Source organism: Oryctolagus cuniculus, chromosome 1, assembly GCF_051225735.1.
Source record: "Oryctolagus cuniculus isolate XC-2025 breed Fujian yellow rabbit chromosome 1, ASM5122573v1, whole genome shotgun sequence".
Classification (NCBI taxonomy): domain Eukaryota; kingdom Metazoa; phylum Chordata; class Mammalia; order Lagomorpha; family Leporidae; genus Oryctolagus; species Oryctolagus cuniculus.
The window spans coordinates 94,255,462-94,278,830 of NC_142867.1; the positions used below are offsets into that span (position 1 = coordinate 94,255,462).

The 23,369-nt window shown below is 40.5% G+C and overlaps 1 protein-coding gene across 6 annotated transcripts; it reads left to right on the forward strand.

Annotated features, from left to right (window-relative positions):
• Window positions 1-490: 490 nt before the first annotated feature.
• On the forward strand, window positions 491-22,976 carry BIRC2 (baculoviral IAP repeat containing 2). 6 transcript variants are annotated; one of them, XM_051849856.3, is made up of 9 exons: window positions 491-868; window positions 2,041-4,155; window positions 4,255-4,354; window positions 14,220-14,298; window positions 14,969-15,017; window positions 17,892-18,134; window positions 21,591-21,845; window positions 22,129-22,170; window positions 22,268-22,976. In XM_051849856.3, exons 2-9 carry the CDS (start codon window positions 3,321-3,323, stop codon window positions 22,459-22,461), a joined length of 1,797 nt encoding a protein of 598 aa, XP_051705816.1. In that variant the 5' UTR covers window positions 491-868; window positions 2,041-3,320; the 3' UTR covers window positions 22,462-22,976. The 6 variants fall into 6 exon arrangements, with proteins under 6 accessions (XP_051705816.1, XP_051705820.1, XP_089168290.1 ...); XM_089312158.1 differs by having other exon boundaries at window positions 700-868; window positions 2,041-2,517; XM_051849860.3 differs by lacking the exon at window positions 17,892-18,134 and having other exon boundaries at window positions 587-868.
• Window positions 22,977-23,369: the final 393 nt, after the last annotated feature.

Sequence of the window (23,369 nt, forward strand, 5' to 3'; positions counted from 1 at the left end):
CGTATACGTTCCATTTTATTCAAACCCAGCAAATCCTCGGACTGAAGCCTGACTCTCGTGGCTAACAATGCACATTTGAAATAAAACACAGCTCTTCCCCTGGAGCCTGTCTCCAGAGCAGGAAACCGAAAGTTTAAAAAAAGAAACGCTGGTTGATAAAAAAAAAAAAAAAAAAAAAAAAAAAAGCTTCAAGTTTTCAAAAGCAATCTCCTGACGCCGTCCTCGCTGCATGTCTCGGCTGTGCACCCTGGCTTGCTCCCGGGCTGCGCTGCGGGACACGCACGAGGGGCAGCACGGCGAGAGTCCCGCGGGGGCCCGGACCCAACGAGGGGGCGGCCCGCGACGTGCAGTCCCTGCGCCAGGGCGTTTCCGCAGGGTTTCCCGAGCCTCCAACGCAACCGCTCACGCTCTGCCACGTCCCCCTCAGGAGAACGTCCGCGGCAGAAAAGGGGCAGATGTCACAGGGGCGCCAACCACGCGGCTAAAACGTGCAAACGCCAAGTTCAGGCGAACGAGCCGCAGCACCCCGCGGAACGACCGCGCCGCTCCAGGTGGGCGGACCCGCCGGGCCGCGCCGGGCCTCCCCGGGCCTCCGGGCCTCCTTCCCGGAGGTGACCCAGCGCTCCGTTCCGCTCTCCGACCGCAGACTCCCGGGCGCCCTCGCGCGGCGGGGGACGTGGGCGACCCGCAGGACGCGCTGACGTCACCGTGCGTCCGCGTCGGCCCCGCCGGGGTAGGGGGCTTGGGGAGCGCCGCAGGCCGGCAGAGCCGGGTTTGGCCGCCTGAGGTCTCGGCCCCACTGCCTTCCTGTTGTGCGGAGGCCTCCAGGCCCCCGAGCTGGGTCCCTGTTTGCTGTGCTGGCGATGCGGTGAGTGCGGCTCCTTCCGGGGCCGGCCGCGCGGGGCGGGTCGGGGCGCGGGCCTGCGGGGGCCCACTTCCCTGGTGTTGCGGCCGGGCGAGGGAGGACGGGGCCTGGGGCGCCGTGGGCTGTGTGGTTTCTACCCGCGCCGAGGCTTGTATTTAATTCGGAAGCCCCAACTTCAAAAGACTTTCAGTCGAGACTGGCTGCTTTTTTTTTAAATGATTCGTTTTCAAGTCTGGCCGCCGCCTGCTTTACTGCCCTTTGGACTTTGATCAAGATAGTTGCTCTAGGGAGTTTTTGCGCACTTGTAAACTTAGGCTTCCGTGGTCCGTGGGAACGCGAGAGCTCACATTTTGCAAGGCTCTGCGGTCCGCTGCTGCGGTGGTTGTCTGTTGTGTGTTGTTTGAAATAACTCCTAGAAATTAATGGCTAAAGCCGCACGGTTTCTCCTCTTTTCCTTTCCAGTTTATCCCCTGCCCACCTACAGCTTGCTTAAAGAGATCAAAAGTAGCAATATGCTGCTTGTAGATAAAGAGCTAAAATTTAAAGATACGAGACATGGTGTAATTAAAGTGTGCATTCATGCAAGCGGTCACAGTGCCAGGCCCAGGGTTGCAGGGACTATTATGTTACTGTTTGTTTTCGAGTTGGCTGTCTGTAGTGGTGGCGGCTTTGGAATTGCGAGGCAGCTGGTATGGTTTAAGGATTTGTATTAATGAGCTCCTCCTGATGTCTTTAACGCCCCACCAGACCAGCTGGTTTTTCTAGCCCTGGAAAGACCTAACATTTAAAAATCGCTTTACGGATCTGTCTCTGCTAGCCCCGTTGCAGACAGGGAGTAATGGAGTCTCCAGTTCTGTCCCTTTGTGCCTCCACCAAAGTGCCCGAGATAATTATCCTGAAGTGAGAAAAGGGGAGGAGACTGAAGACAGTGTTTCCACGTGTGGAATTGTCTTTGACGCTGTACATTGTAAAGACATGGATATAGTTCGTGCTGTGGAGCTGTTTTGCATTTATTTAAATTAAGAGCATGTCCAATTAGAAAGTTTTGGTGACAGATTGCTGGAATTAACATATTGTCTAAAGTGTCAGTCAGACTCCACTGAATAAATTGCATAATCTGTAAGCTTCATGTGGCATGCAAATAGTTTTCTAAAATACCTTTTCTTTCTTTTCAGATTTATGGCTCTGAAGAGTCTCTTTGTCCCCCATTTTTTCTCCCCTTGAAGATAATAAATCCCACTATGGAGACCCTGAAACTTTATAAAGGAATATAGTTTGAATTCTATGGAGTGTAATTTTATGTATGAATTAAATTTTAAAAGTGTTGAGTTTTCAGAACGAAGGCTAGGAGTTCAGCACTGGTCTATTATGTGGAATCAGTAACTCTGTTGTGATAACACTAGAAAGGACAAGCTGTGTATTTTGATAAATTGGTTCATCCTCAATTACAACATGACTGATATTACAGCTGAATTGTCCTTAAAAAAAGAGCAGGTTAACTTTTAAATGCAGTGTAAAGAGTGTGTACTGTGGAACTTTCTATGGTTAACTAGTTAAGTTTATGAAGAAAGTACTGGCAGTTGATCAGTCATAATCAAGTGGCGTGCAAAGTTAGAAAGACAACATGCTACAGGAAATGGAAACAAGTACAGGTAATATTTAACAAAAATAGAGGAGTTAATAGCTTGTGAACTTTAAGCAAAAAATCATTTGATAATCATACACACTGTACTAGGTATAGATTGAACAAACCTGGTGGATGCTAACTTAACCCTAGAATTGTTAACTGAAGCTAATAAACCTATTTAAGTAAATACTATGACGATAAGCTATGTGAAATTAGCCTTTAGATAATGTGACTTTTATAAATGAAGCTTTTAATTACTTTTGTTTACTAGAAGAAAGTGAAAAAAAATTTGGATGTCATAGTAAGGTGCTTACAGGGAAACAATCCTGCATATAGATTTTTTCTCTTGTGAAATAATCAGTGATTGGCCTGATGTCCAAGCTTCATAGCTTATAACCAAAAGCGAATTGGAGTCATAATTGAGATAATCTGTAGTTGCTTAGTATTTGGAAAATATAAACCTCTTAGAAAAATCAAGTTTTAACATTTCCCAAGTGCGTGAACTTTTTCAGGCCGTTACATTATTGTTATACCAATGAGTAAATAGCTCTTTAGTTACTTAAAAGTGAATACAATCTTGAAGAATACTAAGAGTATCTTGGTAATTTAGGAGATTTATTTATCCCACCTTACCATAAGCTCACCAGTCAGGTGTGGTGAATTCTGCGTAAGTCAGAACCAGTCATTTGATTCCTTTCTGTGGTGAAGTCTCTGAAGAGATGAGAGGTTTCATGTGAAGGTTTTAGCCATCAAGAAATACTGTCACCTACTCACAAAACTACCTCCCCAAGAGTAGTCCCAAGGACCCTGTATTGAAGAACTCAGAATATGATGGAAGACAGCACCATCTTGTCAACTTGGACAAATGACAACAAACAAAAAATGAAGTATGACTTCTCTTGCGAACTCTACAGAATGTCTACCTACTCAGCTTTCCCCAACGGTGTTCCTGTCTCAGAACGGAGTCTTGCTCGTGCTGGTTTCTATTACACTGGAGTGAATGACAAGGTCAAATGCTTCTGTTGTGGCCTGATGTTGGATAACTGGAAACAAGGAGACAATCCTATTGAAAAGCATAAACAGCTGTATCCTAGCTGTAGTTTTATTCAGAATCTGGTTTCAGCTAGTCTGGACTCCACCATTAAGAATACGTCTCCAGTGAGAAGTAGTTTTGCACATTCATTATCTCCCACTGTGGAACCAGGTGGCTCGTTCAGTGGTTCTTACTCCAGCCTTTCAGCAAACCCTCTTAATTCTAGAACAGTCGAAGACTTTTCTCCACTGAGGACTAACCCCTATAGTTATTCAATGAGTTCTGAAGAGGCAAGATTTCTTACTTACCATATGTGGCCATTAAGCTTTTTGTCGCCATCAGAATTGGCAAGAGCTGGCTTCTATTATATAGGACCTGGAGATAGGGTAGCCTGCTTTGCATGTGGTGGGAAGCTAAGCAACTGGGAGCCAAAGGATGATGCTATGTCAGAGCACCGGAGACATTTCCCCAAATGTCCATTTTTGGAAAATTCTCTAGAAACACTGAGGTTTAGCATTTCAAATCTGAGCATGCAGACACATGCATCTCGAATGAGAACATTTATGTATTGGCCATCTAGTGCTCCAGTTGGTCCTGAGCAGCTTGCAAGTGCTGGTTTTTATTATGTGGGTAAGAAACGAATAAATAGCCATTCATTTTACCTACTTCATTTTGATTTACACATTAATATACATGTATATTCAGTTTTTGCTGTCTTTTCCCCTTTAGGTCGCAATGATGATGTGAAATGCTTTTGTTGTGATGGTGGCTTGAGGTGTTGGGAATCTGGAGATGATCCATGGGTCGAACATGCCAAGTGGTTTCCAAGGTAATTTTTTTTTTAAAGATTTATTTATTTATTTGAAAGGCAGAGTTACAGAGAGGCAGAGGCAAAGGGAGAGGTCTTCCATCTGCTGGTTCACTCCACAGATGGCTACAATGGCCAGAGCTGTGTCAATCTGAAGCCAGGGGCCAGGAGCTTCTGGATCTCCCATGCAGGTGCAGGGACCCAAGGACTTGGGCATCTTCTGCTGCTTTCCCAGGCCAAAGCAGAGAGCTGATAGGAAGTGGAGCAGCCGGGACCTGAACTGGTGCCCATATGGGATGACCGCACTGCAGGCTGGGGCTTTACCTGCTACCCACAGTACCGGCCCCAGTAATTGTTTTGAAAAGATAATCCCACGCAAAACCGTTTTTAAAAAGTAGCATGCTTACGTGACTATGTACCGTTGGGAAATTACCATTTTAAAAGACCAAATTTTAATTATTGAAAGTCTTCTGTAATCTGTGTACTTTTCATTTTTTATAAGTCATGTACTCAGGATATAATTTGACATATTCTTGTTGACTCATTTGTATTTATTGCCATAATTTCATTTTTCCTCCCATCTTGCTTAAAGAGGACTCATGATTACAAATATATAAAATAGAACAAAAATAACATGAATTAGAAAAAGATAAGAAAGGATGTAAAATGTATTTAGAATAAGCTGAATATAAAAATGCACGTAATAAAATCTTGGTAATTTGAATTATATTTGTAAAATATTTTTTCTGTACAAAATTGTATCTTTTTATGATTTGTCACTTGCTTTTTGCTACTCTTTGTCTAGCAGTGTCGTTTAGTTTTATTATAGCCAAAAATGAATTTAGGGGCAGTGTTGTTAGTGGTTAATAGAATTATAAATTAATTCTGTCATTGTAATTGAGCAGCAATGTGAATTTAGACCTCACTTATAAAATGAGAGGATTGGATTGGATCTTTGTTTTTGTATGGTGAAATATGTATAACATAAAATTGATCATTTTGAAGTGTATAGTGTGTCATTAAGTACATTCATATGGTTCTGCAGTCAGCAACATCTCATCTCCAGAGTGTTTTTATGTCCCATTCTGAAACTGTACCCATTAAATACCAATTCCCACTACCCACTCACCATACCTGCGGTTAACCACCATTCTACTTTGTATCCATGGATTTGACTACTGTAGGTACCACATATAGATGGACTTCCATAGTAATGAAGAATCTCCTGAACCCTTTTAGGAAATTATTTTATCATCTTTGTATAATGAAAAGGAACTTAAAGCAACAAATAATCTTACAGATCAGTTCACCATTAAAAGTTGTATTGTGAAATTGTATCATTAATATTTATAGCATACGGAGGTAAATTTTTGTTTTTTCACTCTTAAAAACTGATGTTTTATTTACTTGAAACGACTATGTAAGAAAGTCTGTTTATTGTCAGAATTCTGTGTAACTTAATTATGCTTAGCTATGGGGTTATATACATATAACTTGACATTTAACTGTATTTGTGATATCAAAGACAGCTTCCAAGTTCTAGATTTGAATTGCTACATTTTGTGATTTTGTGCTTTCTAAAACAAGAGTGTTTTTTTTTTTTTTTTGTAATTTGTGTTTTGTTTGAAGTCATTAAATAAGAAAACTTGGGGTGCTTTTTATAAATAACTTCTCAAAAAAACAAATTTCCATTTTGGATGTTTTTTTAAATTCTTTATTTTGAAAGGGTTGGGGGAAGATGCATCTGTTGGTTCACTCCGCCAGGTGGCTACAATGGCCAGCACTGGTACCAGGCTGAAGTCAGGAGCTTCCTCCAGTTTTCCTACATGGGTGGCAGGAGCCCAAATGTTTGGGCCATCTTCCGCTGCTTTTCCCAGACCATTAGCAGGTCTGGATTGGAAGTAGAGTAGCCAGGACATGAACTTAAATAAGATGCCAGCATTGCAGGCAGCAGCTTCACCTGCTATGACACAACACAGGCCCCAACTTTGGATAATCTTTAATTAAAGTACATGAAAAACCAAAATGGATAATCATTATCACTGTATCTGTTTTTCTCTTTTTAATATATGTGTCATTTTAAGATTTGTTTATTTGAAAGACAGAGTGACAAGAGAGGAGATGCAGAGAGAGATCTTCCATCCACTGGCTCACTCCTCAGATGGCCTTAACAGCTGGGGCTTTTTCAGGCCAAAGCCAGGATCCTGTGGCTCTGTCCAGGTCTCTCATGTGGGTGATAGGGGCCCAGGGACTTGGGCCCTCCTCCACTGCCTCCCAGGCACATTAGCAGGGAACTGGATCGGAAGCAAAGTGGTACTCAGATGTGGGATGCTGGTGTTGCAAGTGGTAGCTTAACTCACTGTACCACAGTGTTGGTCCCTATCACTGTATTTTAACACAGGTCATTTAACTGATTTATCAAATATTTGGGTTCCTACTTGATACTATATAGATACAGGAGATGCACTGGTGAACAAGATAGACAAAAATTTCTGTCCTCTTGGAGTTTATCAGAGAAGTGTGAAATTTGGAGCAGGTTCACTAGGCTTTGTGTCTTTAACCAGTATAAATAAAAATGGATCAGTCCAAGAATAATAGAAATTTGAAATTCTCTAAAGGTCGTGCATAGAGAAGTAATCTGCATCACAAACTTGAGTCTTGAGCATGCTTATTGATTCCTACTGACTTCTGTTACATGTTTATTTTCTATCCTGGATAGAAGTCCTTCATCAGGTGTATTTTGTAAATTTGCTGCTTGTTTTTCAGCTTTATTGGGATATAACTGAGAGATGAAACTGCATGTGTTGAAACTATACGTGTAATGATTTAATACATGTATACATTGTGAAGTGATAAGCACAATCAAGGCAATTAACATGAGTTAATTACCTTTTGTGCATGTGCAGTGTGTATGAACACTTAAGACCTCCCAGCAAATTTCAAGTATACAATACAGTGTTTTTAAAATTTTTAATTTATTTTTATTTATTTGAAAGGCAGAGAGAGAGAGAAAGATAGAGAAGATCTTCCATTTGCTAGTTCACTCCCCAAATGCCTGCAACAGCCAAGGCTGGACCAGGCTGATGCCAGTATCATGAGTCTCCTACATGGATGGCAAGGACTCAAGTACTTGGGCCGTCATCTGTGTCCCAGGGTGTGCATTGGCAGGAAGCTGGAATCAGGAGCAGAGCCAAGACTTGAACCCAGGCACTCCAGTTCAGGTGTCCCAAGTGATAATCTTTTTTTTTTTTAAATATTTATTTATTTTATTTAAAAGAGAGGGAGAGAGAAGGAGCTTCCATCTGTGGGTTCATTCCCCAGATGGCCACAAGGGCCAGTGCTGGGCTGGGCTAAAGCCAGAGTTTCATTGAGGTCTACCACATGGATGGTAGGGGCCCAAGTACTTGAGCCATCTTCTGCTGCCTTCCCCAGGCCATTAGCAGGGAGCTGGCTTGGATGTACAGCAGCTGAGACTCAAACCAGCACCTACATGAGATGGCAGATTTGCAGGTGGTGGCTTTACCCGCTAAACCACACTGCAAATCCCCCAAGTGATGTCTTAACCCCTTCACCAAATGCCTGCCCTACAGTACTGTATTGTTAACTGTAGTCACTCAGCTGCCTTCAGAACTTACAACTAAAATTACTTTTTGACCACTGTCTCCCTATTTATCCTACCCCCCACCTATTCCCTGGCAACTACCATTCTACTTTCTTTGCTGCTTCCCAGGTCATTAGCAGGAAGCTGAATTGAAAACAGCTGGAGGTGTGACTTGATTCCAGGCACTCCAGTATGGGATGCAGACATCCCAAGTGGAGGCTTAACCTGCTGGGCCACAACTTGCCCATCATGGTGGTTTTAATTTGGGTTTTCTGATGATTAGTGGATACCTTTGCTTTTTTAACTTGACTGTTTGTATGCATTTGCCCATTTTTAATCTGATTTTTCTTTTTTTTCTATTGAATACTTTGAGTTCCCTTATATATTTTAGATATTCCTTATCAATTGTATGGTTTATAAATATTTTCTCCTATTATATAGATTGCCCTTTCATGTTATTGTTTGCTTTGCCATGTAGAAACTTTAGCTTGATATAGTCCTACTTGTTTTTGTTGCTCATATGATTTTTATTCTTCATTCTGTTAAAGTGGTGTGTCATATATATTGATTTGCATATGTTCAGTCTTGCTTGTATCCGAAAGACAAATCCCACTTCATCATTGTGTATGATATCCTTTTTTTTATTTTTTATTTTTATTTTTTTGACAGGCAGAGTGGACAGTGAGAGAGAGAGACAGAAAGAAAGGTCTTCATTTTCCTTTGGTTTACCCTCCAATGGCTGCTGCGGCCGGCTCACTGCGCTGATCCAAAGCCAGGAGCTGGGTGCTTTCTCCTGGTTTCCCATGCGGGTGCAGGGCCCAAGGACTTGGGCCATCCTCCACTGCCCTCCCGGGCCATAGCAGAGAGCTGGCCTGGAAGAGGGGCAACCGGGACAGAATCCGGCGCCCCGACTGGGACTAGAACCTGGTGTGCCGGCGCTGCAGGCAGAGGATTAGCCTAGTGAGCTGCAGCACCAGCCGTGATATCCTTTTAATGATAAATCTGGTTTGCCAGTAGTTCATGGAGGGTTTTTGCGTCTGTGTTCATTATGGATATTGGCTAGTGATTTTCTTTTACTGTCTGAGTGGCTTTGGTATCAGAATAATCATGAAATGAATTTGAAATAATCGCTCTTCTACAGTTTTTTGGAAGAGCTTGAGAAGAACTGGCATTAATTCTTCTTTAAATATTTGGTAAAATCCTGCCATGAAGCTATGTGTTTCTGGGTTTTTCCTTCTCGGAAGACTTTTGGTCATGATTTCAATTTCTTTACCAGTTATAGCTCTATTCAGATTTTCTCTTTTTTTCATGATTTTAGTTTTGGTAGATAATGTGTTTCTAGTAATTTATCCTCCAGATTATCCAGTTTGTAAGCATATAATTGTTTATAGTAGTTTCTTGTGATATTTTGTATTTCTATAGTATCACTTATTTCTCCTTATTTCTGATTTTAGTTTAAAGCTTTGTTAGTTTTGATTACCTTTAAAAAACAGCTCTCAGTTTCAGTGATCTCTTATACTATTTTTTGTAGTCTCAGTTTATTTTGTTCTGATCTTTATTTCCTTTACTCTGCCAACTTTGGGCTTAGTTTGTTCTTTTCTATTTCCTTATGCTATAAAGTGGGGTTTTTTTAGTTCTTTTTTGAAATATAGGTGTTTGTAATAAAAACTAGTTATTAGAACTGCTTTTGTTGCATCCCATGAGTTTTGGCATGTTATGTTTCAACTTTTGTTTGTCCCAAAATTTTTCTTTTAAAGATTTACTTATTTATATATTTCAAAAGCAAAGTAACAGAGAGGGAGAGACAGATAAAGAGATATCTTCAATCTGGTAATTTACTTCCCAAATGCCCTCAACAGCCAGGACTGTGCCAGGCTGAAGCCAGGAGCTCAGAATTCCATCCTAGTCTCACATGGGTGGCAGAAACTCAAGGACGTGAGCCACCTGCTCCCTCTCAGGATGTACAATAGCAGAAAGCTAGATTGGACGTGGACTCAAGTCAGGCACTCTGATAAAGGATGTGGGCATCCCAAGTAGTGTCTTAACCTGCTGTACCACAACACCTACCCCTAATATTTATTTTTAATTAATTAGAGAGGCAGAGAGAGAGAATGACTACTCCTATCTTCTGGTTTACTCCCTAGACCTTCACAGTGGTTGGGGCTGGGCCAGGCTGAAGCAGGGAGCTGAGAATTCAGTCTTGATTTCCCACATGGGTGAAAAAGATGCACCTAGTAGAGCCATAACTTGCTCCTTCCCAGGGTGTATATTAGTATGAAGCTGAAGTCAGGAGCCAAAATGGGACTGAAAGCCAGGCACCTAATTTTTGCAGTCATCCCAACGGGCAGCTTCACTGCTAGCCCAGATACCTGCTGCTGTAACAGTCTATTTTAATCTGAGAAAACTTGATTTCAGTTACATACATAAAACTACCCTTTGTGCTCGCTGTCCACATTTTATGTTTTTGATGTCACTCTATATCTTATATTGTGTATCCATTAACAAGTTATTGTAGCAATAGTAATTTTTAATTTTTTAAAAGATTTTATTTATTTGAGAGGCAGAGATACAGAAAGGCAGAGGGGGAGACAGAGAGTGGTCTTCCATCTGCTGATTCACTCCCCAAATACCTGCAATGGCTGGAGCTGGGCTGGTCTGTGCCAGGACCAGGAGCTTTTTCTGGGTCTCTCACATAGGTGCAGAGGCCCAACCACTTGGAATATCTTCCGCTGCTTTCCAAGGCTATAAGCAGAGAGCTGGATTGGAAGAGGAGCAGCCAGGTCATGACCCGGTGCCATATGGGATGCTTGTATCATCTTCTTGATTTAGTTTCCTGCTGTTGCTCTCTATTATACAGTACATTCATTATTTTGTGTAGCTGTAGAATTTCTCTGGTTCTTTTTATGGTTTCTTTTTTTCTTTTAAAGATGTTTATTTCTATAAAAGGCAGAGCAACACAGAGATATAGACAGATTTTCCACCTGCTAGTTCACTCCCCAAATGGCCACAATGGCCAGCACTGGACAGAGCAGGAGCCAGGAGTTTCATTCAGGTCTGCCACACGGGTGGCAAGGGCCCAATTAGTTGGGCCATCATCTGCTGCCTTCTCAAGTGCTTTACCAGAAATGAAGAGCAGAACAGGCACTCAGAGTGGGATGCCAGCTTAACCTAGTTTCTCTCTGTTGAACTTCCATTTAGCCTATGTGTTTTCCTGATTTCACTGAATTGTCTGTGTTCTATTGCAACTCAGTGAGCTTCCTTGAAACAGTTGTTTTAAATTCTTTGTCTAGTAGAGTGTACATTTCCATTCTTGCATTGAAATATGTACATTTGACAGAATAGTTACCTCTTATTGACTTTATGGACAGGATTTATTGGGGAAAGACCTTTACTTGTGGTAGGGATGTGGTGCTTCTGGCTCTATGGCAGATCCAGCATCATAGTCTAGGGGACTGAGTTAGCTGAGGTCATTGTCAATGAGGATTGTAGGGTTCCTCAACCTCCAAGGCTGCAGCTGTCCACAGTAGCAGCAAGGGTTGTTTGGGTCTTTGGTAGCAATGGCTGCTAGCAACTTGCTGATCTCTTTCTCCCCTGAGAAATGTCATGGCCAAGAGGACCCCTCTGAGCACAGATTCTGGTGTGGGCACTGTCCTAGTGGTGTTGGTGGCACCAGTGTCTGATGGTTCTACTATAGCCACAGCATTGGGGTCTGCAGAGTGGGTGTATGCAGGGAGACTGTGGTTCTTGGGCCCATGGTGCTGGCAAACATGCAGCTGTGGTGCCTGAAACACGGACACGTGGAGTTAGATCTGGTCTGTATAGAGCAATGCAGAACTGGCATCTGGAATATGTGCAAGCAGAGTAGCCACAGAACATGGGTATGGCCCCACAGGTCCACATGGAACAGCTATGGCTTTAAAGAGCAGAAATGCATGTGTGTGTTTGGGAGGATGGTGATTCAGGGAGCATGTGTGTTCTCAGAGTGATGCAAAAGTTGCTCCTTTTGTGTGTGTGGGTAATGCAGCAGTGTCTCTCCAGGAGTAAATAGCAGTAATGGGTATTGGTTGTCACAGTGATGGAAACTGTCAGTGTTCCCTGCAGAGGCGGCTGCAAGGGTCCATGCTAATAAATGCTATTGGGTCCCTCACTGTGACACCTCTAGGAAATATGTGGCTGTCTTGGGCTTTTGAGATTTTCAGTAGCAAATTCTGCTGGGGTCTTCCCCAGAGCAGCCCACCAAGATTTGGGGTGGCACCTGCACATGACTGATAGTCTGCCCCTCTTCGTTTCTAGCAGTCACCAGACATCTCTTCTAAGCTAATCTTCCCAACCTTTTCTTCTGCTTCACTGTATCAGTGTGTATCAGCTGAACTACTTAGCCCTTCTGGGGCTGTTCTTGATCATGATACCTGTCTTGTTGTTGTGAGGGGAAGAAGGCTAGATTTTCTATTCTGAAATTTTGCCGATGTCACGCTTGGAAACATTTTTTCAATCTGTGGCTAGTCTTTTTATTTCTTTAACATACTGTTTCGAGAGCAGATGTTAATTTTGATGTCAGCTTATTAAATATTAGGGGTTATATTTTTGATCTATTTACCTAAACTTTATCTAACATAAGGACAAGAGATTTTTCTTCAGTTTTATTCCAGAAGTTTTATTGGTTTAGATTTTACATTTAGGGCATGCATATATATAGAGAGAGAGATTGATTGATTGATTGATTGATTTGAAAGAGAGAGAGAGGGAGAGGTGTTCCATCTGCTATTTCACTCTCCAAATAGCCACAATGGCAAAGCTGGGCCAGGCCAAAGCTAGGAGCCTGGAGCTTCTTCCGGGTCTCCCATATGGGTGCAGGGGCCTAAGCACTTTAGACCATCTTCCACTGCTGTCCCAGATATATTAGCTGGGAGCTGGATCAGAAGTGGAGCAGCCAGGACTTGAATAGTCACCCATATCGGATGTTAGCACTGCAGTTGGCGGCTTAACCTTCTGCACCACAGTGCTAACCCCTAAATTTAGGTTTGTGACCCATTTTTAGTTTATTTAGTATGGGCGTAAGTCCAGGTTATTTTGTGTGTGTATATGGATATCCAGTTATCTCTCACTGTTTGTTGAAAAAACAAAAGAAACAGAATGGAAACAGGTGTTACATGAACTTCTGGAACATGTTTGAGATGGCCTAGTAGTTTTAAAACAAATATTTGAGAAAAATATCACAGTTTGTATAGATGAGAATACCTGATTTCATATATTTTGGAGAGATGGTAGTGGATTGTATTTCAAACATAACGGAAGAGCGAGCATATATATATGTGTGTGTGTGTGTGTATATATATATATATGTTGTGAAAGTTCACATTTTAGGAATACTATTATGGTTTCACGTTATAGTAAGCCCCAAAAGTAAACTGTCTATAATAGCATTTTCAGGTATCAGTTTGTTCACAACCTTTTGTAGGTCTAAACTCTTTTCTCTTTGTTGCTGTGTTAACGGAATAAAGTAGAATGTGTTGACACATAGTAAGAATGTGCATTTTATGATTATTTTGCTCCTGTCAAATATATATGTACAGAGGTTATGATGTAAATGTTTTTACCATGGAATACAATCAAAAGCGTTTGACAGCTTTTATTTATTTATTTGAGAGTCAGAGTTACACAGAGAGAGAAGGAAGAAAAAGAGAAACGGGGGGTGGGGAGGGCTTCCATCTGCTGGTTCACTCCCTAGTTGGCCTCAATGACCAGAGCTGGGCCGATCTGGAGCCAGGAGCTTCCTCCAGGTCTCCCACACGGGTGCAGGGGCCCAAAGACCTGGGCCATCCTCCACTGTTCTCCCAGGCCACAGCAGAGAGCTAGATCAGAAGTAGAGCAGCTGCGACTTGAACCAGTGCCTATATGGGATGCCAGCACTGCAGGCAGTGGCCTTACCTGCTATGCCACAGCACTGGCCCCGATAAAGTTATATTTTTGGTACTACTTTTAAAAATTAATTTTCCTCAGGGTAGGTGTTTGGCTTAGTGGTCAAGATACCCATTATGAAGTCCATGTCTCACATCAGAGTGCTTTTCTAGCTCTGACTTCCGATATCGGCTTCCTGACAACGCATACTCTGGTTGGCAGTGGTGATGAATCAAGTAGTTGGGTTCTTGCCACCTATGTGGGAGATCTTGATTTGAGTTCCTAGCTCTCCAGTGGATGGGAACCCTAGGTCTTAAGTAGTCTGTCTGTCTCTCTCTCTGATACATAAATAAAAGTTGAAACAATATTTTTCATCTTATGTTTTAGGTGTGAATTCTTGATACGCATGAAAGGGCAGGAGTTTGTTGATGAGATTCAAGCTAGATTTCCTCATCTTCTTGAACAGGTAAATATACTTTTTAAAAGTTAACAATATTGGATTCTACTGTATGATAATTTGACAGCCAGGCCAAAGCCAAGAACCAGGAACTTATGTGTGGGTGGCAGAGACCCAACCACTTGGGCCATTTTCTGCTTTCCCATGTATTAGCAGGGAGCTGGATTAGAAATGGGGCAGCCAGGACTCAAATCGGTGCTCACATCAGATGCCAGCATTGCAGATGGTGGCTTAACTTGCTGTATCAAAATACTTTAATTTTTACTTTTGTATCCAATGTATTTGGTGAGGGCTTTCAAAAAAGATTCTTTTGAAAAAAATATCTTGTCACTGTACACATTTATGGTAGGGTTGGAGAAGGATCTTTCATGTGTCTTAGACCTTTTACAGAAATTAACTTATTAGCAATTGAGACCTCTTGAGAGTAACCCATTCAAATGGAGTAAGAAACCATTTATATATTTTCCTACTTTGTTGAAATGGAAGATAATACCTGAATTCTAATTTGGAAGTAGGGTAAGTTTAAGGAAACCTGTCCTATAGTTAGGATAAAACAAAGCAAAGTGAAGTGTATAAATTACCCAGTTTCGAGTATGTACAATTACTTAGGGTAAACTTAGTGTTCCTCTTTTCAGATTGAGATTTCTGATTTTACCTATTAGCTTTTCTTGTTTTATAGTTGTTGTCAACTTCAGACCCCCCTGGAGAAGAAAATGCTGATCCACCAAGTAAGTGTGAAATATTATTATTAGTGTAGAATGGGAATGTATATAATAATGTGAGGAATGAAAATATATTCTTAAAAAAAGAGATTCTGAAGTTACAAAGAAAAATACTGGGAAGTTAACTGGTAAACCTTAGGTACATACAAAGATTAATGGTATTTTGGGGATTCTAGAAAGTTTATATAGTTTAGTGCTGACATCTCAACAGGGGAGAAAAGACAGATGCAAAAGAAAAACAAATAGCTCAAAGCAATGTCAATAAGAATTGAAAATAATAAGCCCTCCTAAGAGGAAAAGGTTGCTGTGAGCCAGCATGGTTTGGAAAAAGCCTGGTTCACATGATTTAAGAAGTGGCTTATATATTAGATATTTAGGTCAGGTATATAGTATTTCAATAATCTCTTTTGATTAGAATTTAGTTTTAGCCTATTGGTCTATTAGTTGATGTTCAGAATGTACATTTGAGGGTGGCTCACAAAGTTTCTGGAAAATGTAATTAAGAGATAATTTTACCGCAAAAGAAAAATGGAAACCTTTGCTTACAGAAGTCTTAAACTATCATAGAAAATGCATATTGTGAAACTGCAGATACAGTTGAGTTCTTTGTCCTTTTTAGGACTCCTTCTTTAGCTTCTCAGATGCCCCCAGACAATTGGTATTCTCCCATTTTCCTTTGCTCACTGCTCCTTTTTCAAAATTCAGTGGTCATTGCAAATTTATTTCTTCATTTCCCAAGACCCAGGCTGGAATGTCCAGCTCTCTGTTTAATTCTGTCTTTGGCTATGATAGAATTCTGAGTTAATAGGACCAAAACAAAATTTTCTCCTAATCCTTTATTCCTCAAGTTTGCTTCTCCTTGGGCTTCTCCATTTCAGTTAATGATACTCATTTGCTAAGATAAAAAAGATGCATCATCTCAGATTCCTCTCCTTTCTTTAGTCTGTATATGAGCAATTTTTTTTTTCTGCCTTCATAACACATCCCTCTCACTATTTCTCACCATCACCACTATCACCGTATTCAGATTGCCATCATCTTTTGTCATAGTAATAGGTTTCCCGGATGCCACTTTTACCTGATTTAAAGTCCATTTCCACAGAGCTGCTAGAGTTATCTTTTGAAAATACAAGTCACATTTTATCAGAGCTATGTTAAAAGCCTCCTAGACTATTCTAGCAAACTTAGAATAAAATATGAACACTTTGTAAAGCTCTCCATCTGGACGTTGTCCTCCCTTCCGTCCTTCTACCACCTTCCTTCTCTTCCTTGAACACGTGAAGGTTTTCCCTTGTTTTATGGCTTTTATACTTGTTATTCTCTTGCCTGCAAGACGTCTCATATATTTCCACAGCTTACTCTTTATTACTGTTTTAAATCTCTGGGTGTTCTCTTCCTCTCTCTTCTTTTTTTAAAGATTTTATTTTTATTTGAGAGTTACAGAGAGGAAGAGGCCAGCACTGTGGCTCACTAGGCTAATCCTCCGCGTGCAGCGCTGGTACTCTGGGTTCTGTCCCAGTTGCCCCTCTTCCAGTCCAGCTCTCTGCTGTGGCCCGGGAGTGCAGTGGAGGATGGCCCAGGTGCTTGGGCCCTGCACCCACATGGGAGACCCGGAGGAAGCACCCGGCTCCTGGCTACAGATCGGCGCAGTGCGCCTGCCGTAGCAACCATTTTGGGGGGTGAACCAACAGAAGGAAGACCTTTCTCTCTGTCTCTCTCTCTCACTGTCTAACTTTGCCTGTCAAAAAAAAAAAAAAAAAAGAAGAGGAAGAGACAGATCTTCCATCTGCTGGTTCACTCCTCAGATGGCTGCAACTGGCTGAAGCTAGGAGCCTAGAGCTTCTTCCAGGTCTCACAAGTCGGTAGAGGGGCTCATGAACTTGAGTCATCCTCCGTTGCTTTTCCCAGGTGAATTAGCAGGGAGCTGGATTGGAAGTGGAGTTGCTGGAACTCTAACCAGCACCCACATGGATGCTGGCTCACAGGCTGCAGCTTTACTCACTATACCACAATTCTGGCCCCACTGAGTGTTCTCTTCAGACAGGGAGTCCACATAATGTCTTGGCAGTGTCGCACATAGCACTCATGTTGTTTTTTATTAATGTTTGTTATAACAACTTTCCAGCAGATGGCACTAAAGTGTCTTGAAGAATTAGGTCCACAGTTTTCACAAAACTGCCATATAGGCTAGCTTTGATGCTGTTATCAGAAAATGCTTCCCTGACCATTCTTATTTAAAATGCCCTCCAGGCTCTGAGTTTCTTGAATTAGTTTTTACTTTGGAGAGCACATGTCTCCATCTAAAACTATGGTTGTTTAACCATAGTTTTCACTGCACATTTAGATATGTTACAGGTGTAATACTCTTCCATTTTCTGTACTTCTCATTTTTATTTTCTCTGTCTCAGCTATCCACCCAACTAGGCCCTGTCCAGGCTTCAAATCCAAGCTCCAGTGTTACCTTTTCCATGAAGTCATTTTTATTTCCCCTGTCTTCCTAGCTGGAGACAATTTATAAATTCTAAGTTTGTACATGTTACTGGTTTTCAAAAATGATTATCCATCAGAATCATTTGGGGAATTTAAAAAATTTAAAGATTCCTAAGCCTTATCCCTAAAGAGTTTGTTAATAAGTAGGTCTAAGATGTATCTTGGGAACTGATATTTTTAAAAAGTGTAGCATATCAATTATACTCTTATTTGGCCATTATTGAGTTCAAACTTTCATTGGAGTTATAGGTAATTGATGCATATAGCTTGTTTCCCTCACCAAAATATTGGAGTAAAAGATGATTGAATAAAGATTGTGCCATGCTCATTATTTTTCTCCTTAGTTTTATATTTGTGGAACGTAATATTAGCACATGTCTTTTCAAATAGTTGTTCATTTTGGACCTGGAGAAAGTTCTTCAGAAGATGCAGTCATGATGAATACTCCTGTGGTTAAAGCTGCCTTAGAAATGGGCTTTAGTAAAAGCCTTGTAAAACAGACAGTCCAGAGTAAAATTCTAACAACTGGAGAGAACTATAAAACAGTCAATGATATTGTGTCAGCACTTCTTAATGCTGAAGATGAGAAAAGAGAAGAGGAGAAGGAAAGACAAGCTGAAGAAGTGGCATCAGGTACGGGGAATGGAAGTCACCTGCACGTTCCTCAGGGGTACTCGGGATTGTCTCACACCCATCACCCCAGCCATTCCCAAACCGCATCCTCTTCTGCCCCCTCAGCTCCCCTACTTGAGAAACATTGACTACAGCTTTTTCTGTGTATTTATTTTTGGATAAGATTCCCTCATTCATGCTAATAGAATTTCAACAAAATAAGCTCTTTTCTTGAACTAGATTATTTTTCTTCCTCATTCATAACAATTTTAAGTAGGTTAGAAAAAACAACATTTTGTAAGTTGGATGTAGGTCTTATTTCTACTTTTTATAAGCTCTTTTAAATCAAATTTTTAGAAGTACATTAATTTTTTTAAATGTATTTATTTAAAAGGCAGAAAGACAAATTTCTTCCATCTGCTTGTTCATTCTCCAAATGCCCATAACAGCTGGAGCTGGCCCAGGCCAAAGCCAGGGTCCTGAAACTCATACCAAGTCTCCCACAGGGATGTCAGGGACTAAAGTACTTGAGCCATTGCCTGTTGCCCTCAGGGGTCCATATTTCCAGAAAGCTGAAATATGAAATAGAGCTGGGACTTGAACCTAGGCACTCTGATGTGGGATGTGTTGTGTTCCAGAAAGTGTCTACTGCTACTCCAAATGCTCACCCCCAAATCATATTCTTAATATGATACTCTATTCACTAATCCTTGCTAAGTAAGCCTTATACAAAAATGAAATTTAGGATGAAATCTTAGGGCTTGATGAAAATCCCTTGCTCAACCCAGGGATGGTAGGGGACTGATTTTGGTATTTATGCAGATTGAGTAAAGTCAGCCTCCCAAATAAATCTGTTGAATAATCATTTATTCCCTCAACAAATATTTATAGAGCATGTGCACAGTGCCAACTACAGTGCTAATTATGGTGATTGCTCTCGAGGGGTATATAGACTAGTTGGGGAACACAAAAGAGTTATCAGAAAGGCTAGACAGTAGCGTGTAGGTAAAGGTTGCATACGTAATATAAACTGGGGAGTTGGTTGAAAGACACGTTTCTTTGTAATCTTGTGAGTTAAGAACAGTTTAAGAGAACTTTATTGTGTGTACACGTAGCAGAATGTTTAAAAGTGACTTAGAGGTCGAGAAAGATTTGTATTTAAATTCTTGATCCATGAGTTACTAAGGTAGAATTTATTCAAGAAGACCTTAGCTTTCTCATCTGTAAAGTAGAGATAATAATAGCAGCAATGCCTTAGGATTGCTAAAGCAATTAAATGAGTTATTGCAGATAAAACACTTCAGCACAGGCCTATCACATCAAAGACAAAAAATCTTTTTTTCTATTAAATAAATTGATTTGGGAAGTGAGAGGGACTTGATGAAAGAAAGGATCAGAGGGAAATGAAAAGATGTAAGGATTATTAAGTAGTAATGAATCCTGAATATGCTTTCATGAACTCACTGTAATAAACCTAGTCACCTTAATTTTGTAACTTTGTCCTACTTGGGAAGGTCAAAGAATAGTATTGAATTAATGGATCTGATAGTGTCATTAGAGGGAAAGCCTAATAAGGACTAGGGGGAAAAAGTTAAGGGACTAAAAGAGAACAGCACTGAAACACCTGACTGATTTGAAATGGGAGGTAAGCAATGCCACGAGACTGCTCTTGTGCAGGCAGAATTGGCAATGACATGGGGATCTTGAAAAAGTGAATAACTTAATTCATACTGAGGCGAGTTATGGCAGAAGAATAAGTTGTGGTCATAGAAGGGAATTACATAGTTTTAAGATGAACAGAGCAGTTTTTAGAAAGACGTAAAATGGAAAGGAAGAGACTTTGTATAATTTAGTTCTCATTAAACTTGTTGTACCTTGTAGAGATAGAGATGTACATTCAAAAACTTCTTTGAAAGTCTGAAAACAGGCAATTAGATTTTATAGTGACTGGGACACCAGAAGAAGGAACTTTATGAAAAGATCAGGCTTGACTCCTGTAGGTTTTTTTCATTGTTAAAAATCTAGACATTTATAAGACAGTGTAGCTAACTGTGTACCCGATGTGTGCGATATGCTTTATATATGTAATTTAATCCTCACAGCTCTTTGAGGAAGGCACTGTTATTATCGATATTTTACAGATGAGGAAAGTTGGGTGTGTGGAGGGAGGCCAAGGCACTTGGCTAGTATGGTCAGGCCATCATAGGCGTCTCTGCCCACCCTGCCTTCACAGTTAAAGCTCTGCAGCACTGCCGGTGCTCCTTAACCATGGAGTGCTGAACAGACACTGCTATAGAAGGCTTGGTTCGGCAACTTACTTCTCTGTGACCTTGAATAGGGTACTCATTTCTGTGTCTTTTTCCCTGTATCTGAAAATTAAGAAGCAGTAATACTTGGCTTGTTTAACTGACAGGATCTGTGTATCAAATGAAACTTTTTTTTTTTTTTTTAAAGATTTATTTGAAATTCAGAGCTATAGAGACAGAAATCTTCCATCCACTGGTTCACTCTCCAAATGATTGCAGTGGCTGGGACTGGGCCAAGCTAAAGCCAGGAGCTTCTTCCAGGTCCCTGGCACTTGGGCCATTGTCCACTGCTTTTCTCAGGCCATTAGCAGGGAGCTTGATTGGAAGTGGAGCAGCCAGGACATGAACCAGAGCCCAATGGGATGCTGGCATTGCAGACAACAGCTTTACCCATAATGCCACAGTGCTGACACCAAATGAAACAATTTATATTCAAGGGCTTATGGAAATAAAGTGATAAAATGCAAATAGAAGTCAGTATTATTAATTCTTGGTGGAAGGAATACAGAAGTAGGACACTACTGTCCTATGAAATTCTATGCTTGCTTTTTACAAAATAAAGGAAAAGTGAGGTTCTAGAACTTATAAATACATATGTTTAAAAATTATACAGACCCAATATATAACACACATGTCTTAATCTGCAAGTTTTCTTTTTTTTTTTTTTTTTTTTTTTTTTTGACAGGCAGAGTGGACAGTGAGAGAGACAGAGAGAAAGGTCTTCCTTTTGCCATTGGTTCACCCTCCAATGGCTGCCGCGGCCGGCGCATTGCACCAATCCGAAGCCGGGAGCCAGGTGCTTCTCCTGGTCTCCCATGCGGGTGCAGGGCCCAAGGACTTGGGCCATCCTCCACTGCACTCCCGGGCCATAACAGAGAGCTGGCCTGGAAAAGGGGCAACCAGGACAGAATCCAGCGCCCCGACCGGGACTAGAACCCAGTGTGCCGGCCCTGCAGGCAGAGGATTAGCCTATTGAGCCACGGCACCAGCCTAAATCTGCAAGTTTTCCAAATGACACATTAAAATGCATGCAAGTCATTTTGTTTGTTTTCAAGCTCTACTTATTTAGTGCCTAAAGTATTTGTAGGTTGGTTGGTAGTGACTGTACAGTATAGTTAGAGGTGTTTAAAATCTAACATATTCTCCCCCCCCCTTTTTTTTTTACATGAAGACGACTTGTCATTAATTCGGAAGAATAGAATGGCTCTCTTTCAACAGTTGACATGTGTGCTTCCTATCCTGGATCATCTTTTAAAAGCCAATGTAATTAACAAGCAGGAACATGATATTATTAAACAAAAAACACAGATACCTTTACAAGCAAGAGAGCTGATTGATACTGTTTTAGTTAAAGGAAATGTGGCAGCCAACATCTTCAAAAACTGTCTGAAAGAAATTGACTCTACATTGTATGAGAACTTATTTGGTGAGTTTTTTGGGAAGATCATTTTAGAAATCCTTAGGCTTATGTTCATGTCTCCTGACAGGAAAATAATTATAATCAGCCAGCTATAATCTGTACATTTTACTTGTTCCAAAAAAAATGAAGTCTTTTATGGCCTAAGTAGTATGCCTGAATTTGAAAGTTTCTGATCAATTATAGGTAAAAATCGACATTATTCAGTAAGTAGTGGGTACAAAAAAAAGTGGTTAGTAAGTGAAGCAGTTTTCTGTTTGGTAGAGTGATATCTTATGTTTTCTTTACTCAGTGGAAAAGAACATGAAGTATATTCCAACAGAAGATGCTTCAGGTAAAATAAAATTTAAGACTTGAAACCAACTTAAAATCTTTAATTACTGGAAGGTAAACTGGAAACTGAATTTTATTGAAATTCTTTTTGTTATTAGGTCTGTCACTGGAAGAACAGTTGAGGAGGTTGCAAGAAGAACGAACTTGTAAAGTGTGTATGGACAAAGAAGTTTCTATTGTATTCATTCCCTGTGGTCATCTTGTAGTGTGCCAAGGATGTGCCCCTTCTCTAAGAAAATGCCCTATTTGCAGGGGTATAATCAAGGGTACAGTTCGCACATTTCTCTCATAAAGGAAAAGTAGGCTATGTATTACCCATGTAGAAAATATTGAGCATTTGAAGCCACCTGAAGTAAAAAAGGAATTATTGGTTCTTCAATCAGATAGATTCATGTTCTGCTTTGCTTTGGTATTAATAATTTTGTTTCCAAAAAGATAGTGTTATGTATTTAATCTTAGAATCTGTTTATTTGCAAAGGAAGATTTCTGTTTGAAGAACTAAGTTATTATCTATATGTGGACGTGGGAGAAATAAAAGAAGTAGTGTCAGTGCTTCTTAGGTATCATTTCAGGAGTTTCTAGATTTGGTGTTCCTTCTGCAAGCTTTGAGTAGTGCTACATGAGAGTGTGGTTTACAGAATTGGAAACCAGGAACTTGAGCTCATCAGAATGATGGTACCAAATTCTCTTTGGTGCTTTTTACTTGTGTTGTAAATTAAGGATTTTTTCTCTTACTGATAATAAGTTTTCCCCTAGTTTGTGAGAAATATCTTAATAAAGTGTTTAAAATGGATTGCATTATCAAAATGATTTTTCCTGTCTTGATTTTAAAAAGTAGTTTTGTTAAATTCTTCATTGCATTCAAATGCTATTAAGTAAAAAATTTAATTAATAAAACAAGTGCTTTTTAAAATAATGTGATTTATGAGAACTCCTTTAGATGATACTCTCTAGTTGCTTTGTGTAATATTGATGTATTGTTGAATGGAAAATGAACCAGTATGCTGTTTGATGTCACAGTTTAAATCTCCACTCCGGACACCTGTATCCCATAGGGGGTGCCTGGTGTGAGTTCTGGCTACTCCACTTCTTTGATCTAGCTTAAGTAACTTATTTTTAAATGCTGTGTTATGTTAATATAACACTGCTGATGAGAATTTTAAGAAAATTTAGTGAGAAGAGTGGCATTGTTACATTTTA

Coding starts and splice junctions, on each gene's coding strand:
- BIRC2 (XM_051849856.3), top strand. CDS start 3,321: ATGATGGAAGACAGCACCATCTTGTCAACTTGGACAAATGACAACAAA. Junction 4,355..14,219: donor CATGCCAAGTGGTTTCCAAG/GTAATTTTTTTT, acceptor CTTATGTTTTAG/GTGTGAATTCTTGATACGCA. Junction 22,171..22,267: donor TCCAACAGAAGATGCTTCAG/GTAAAATAAAAT, acceptor TTTTGTTATTAG/GTCTGTCACTGGAAGAACAG.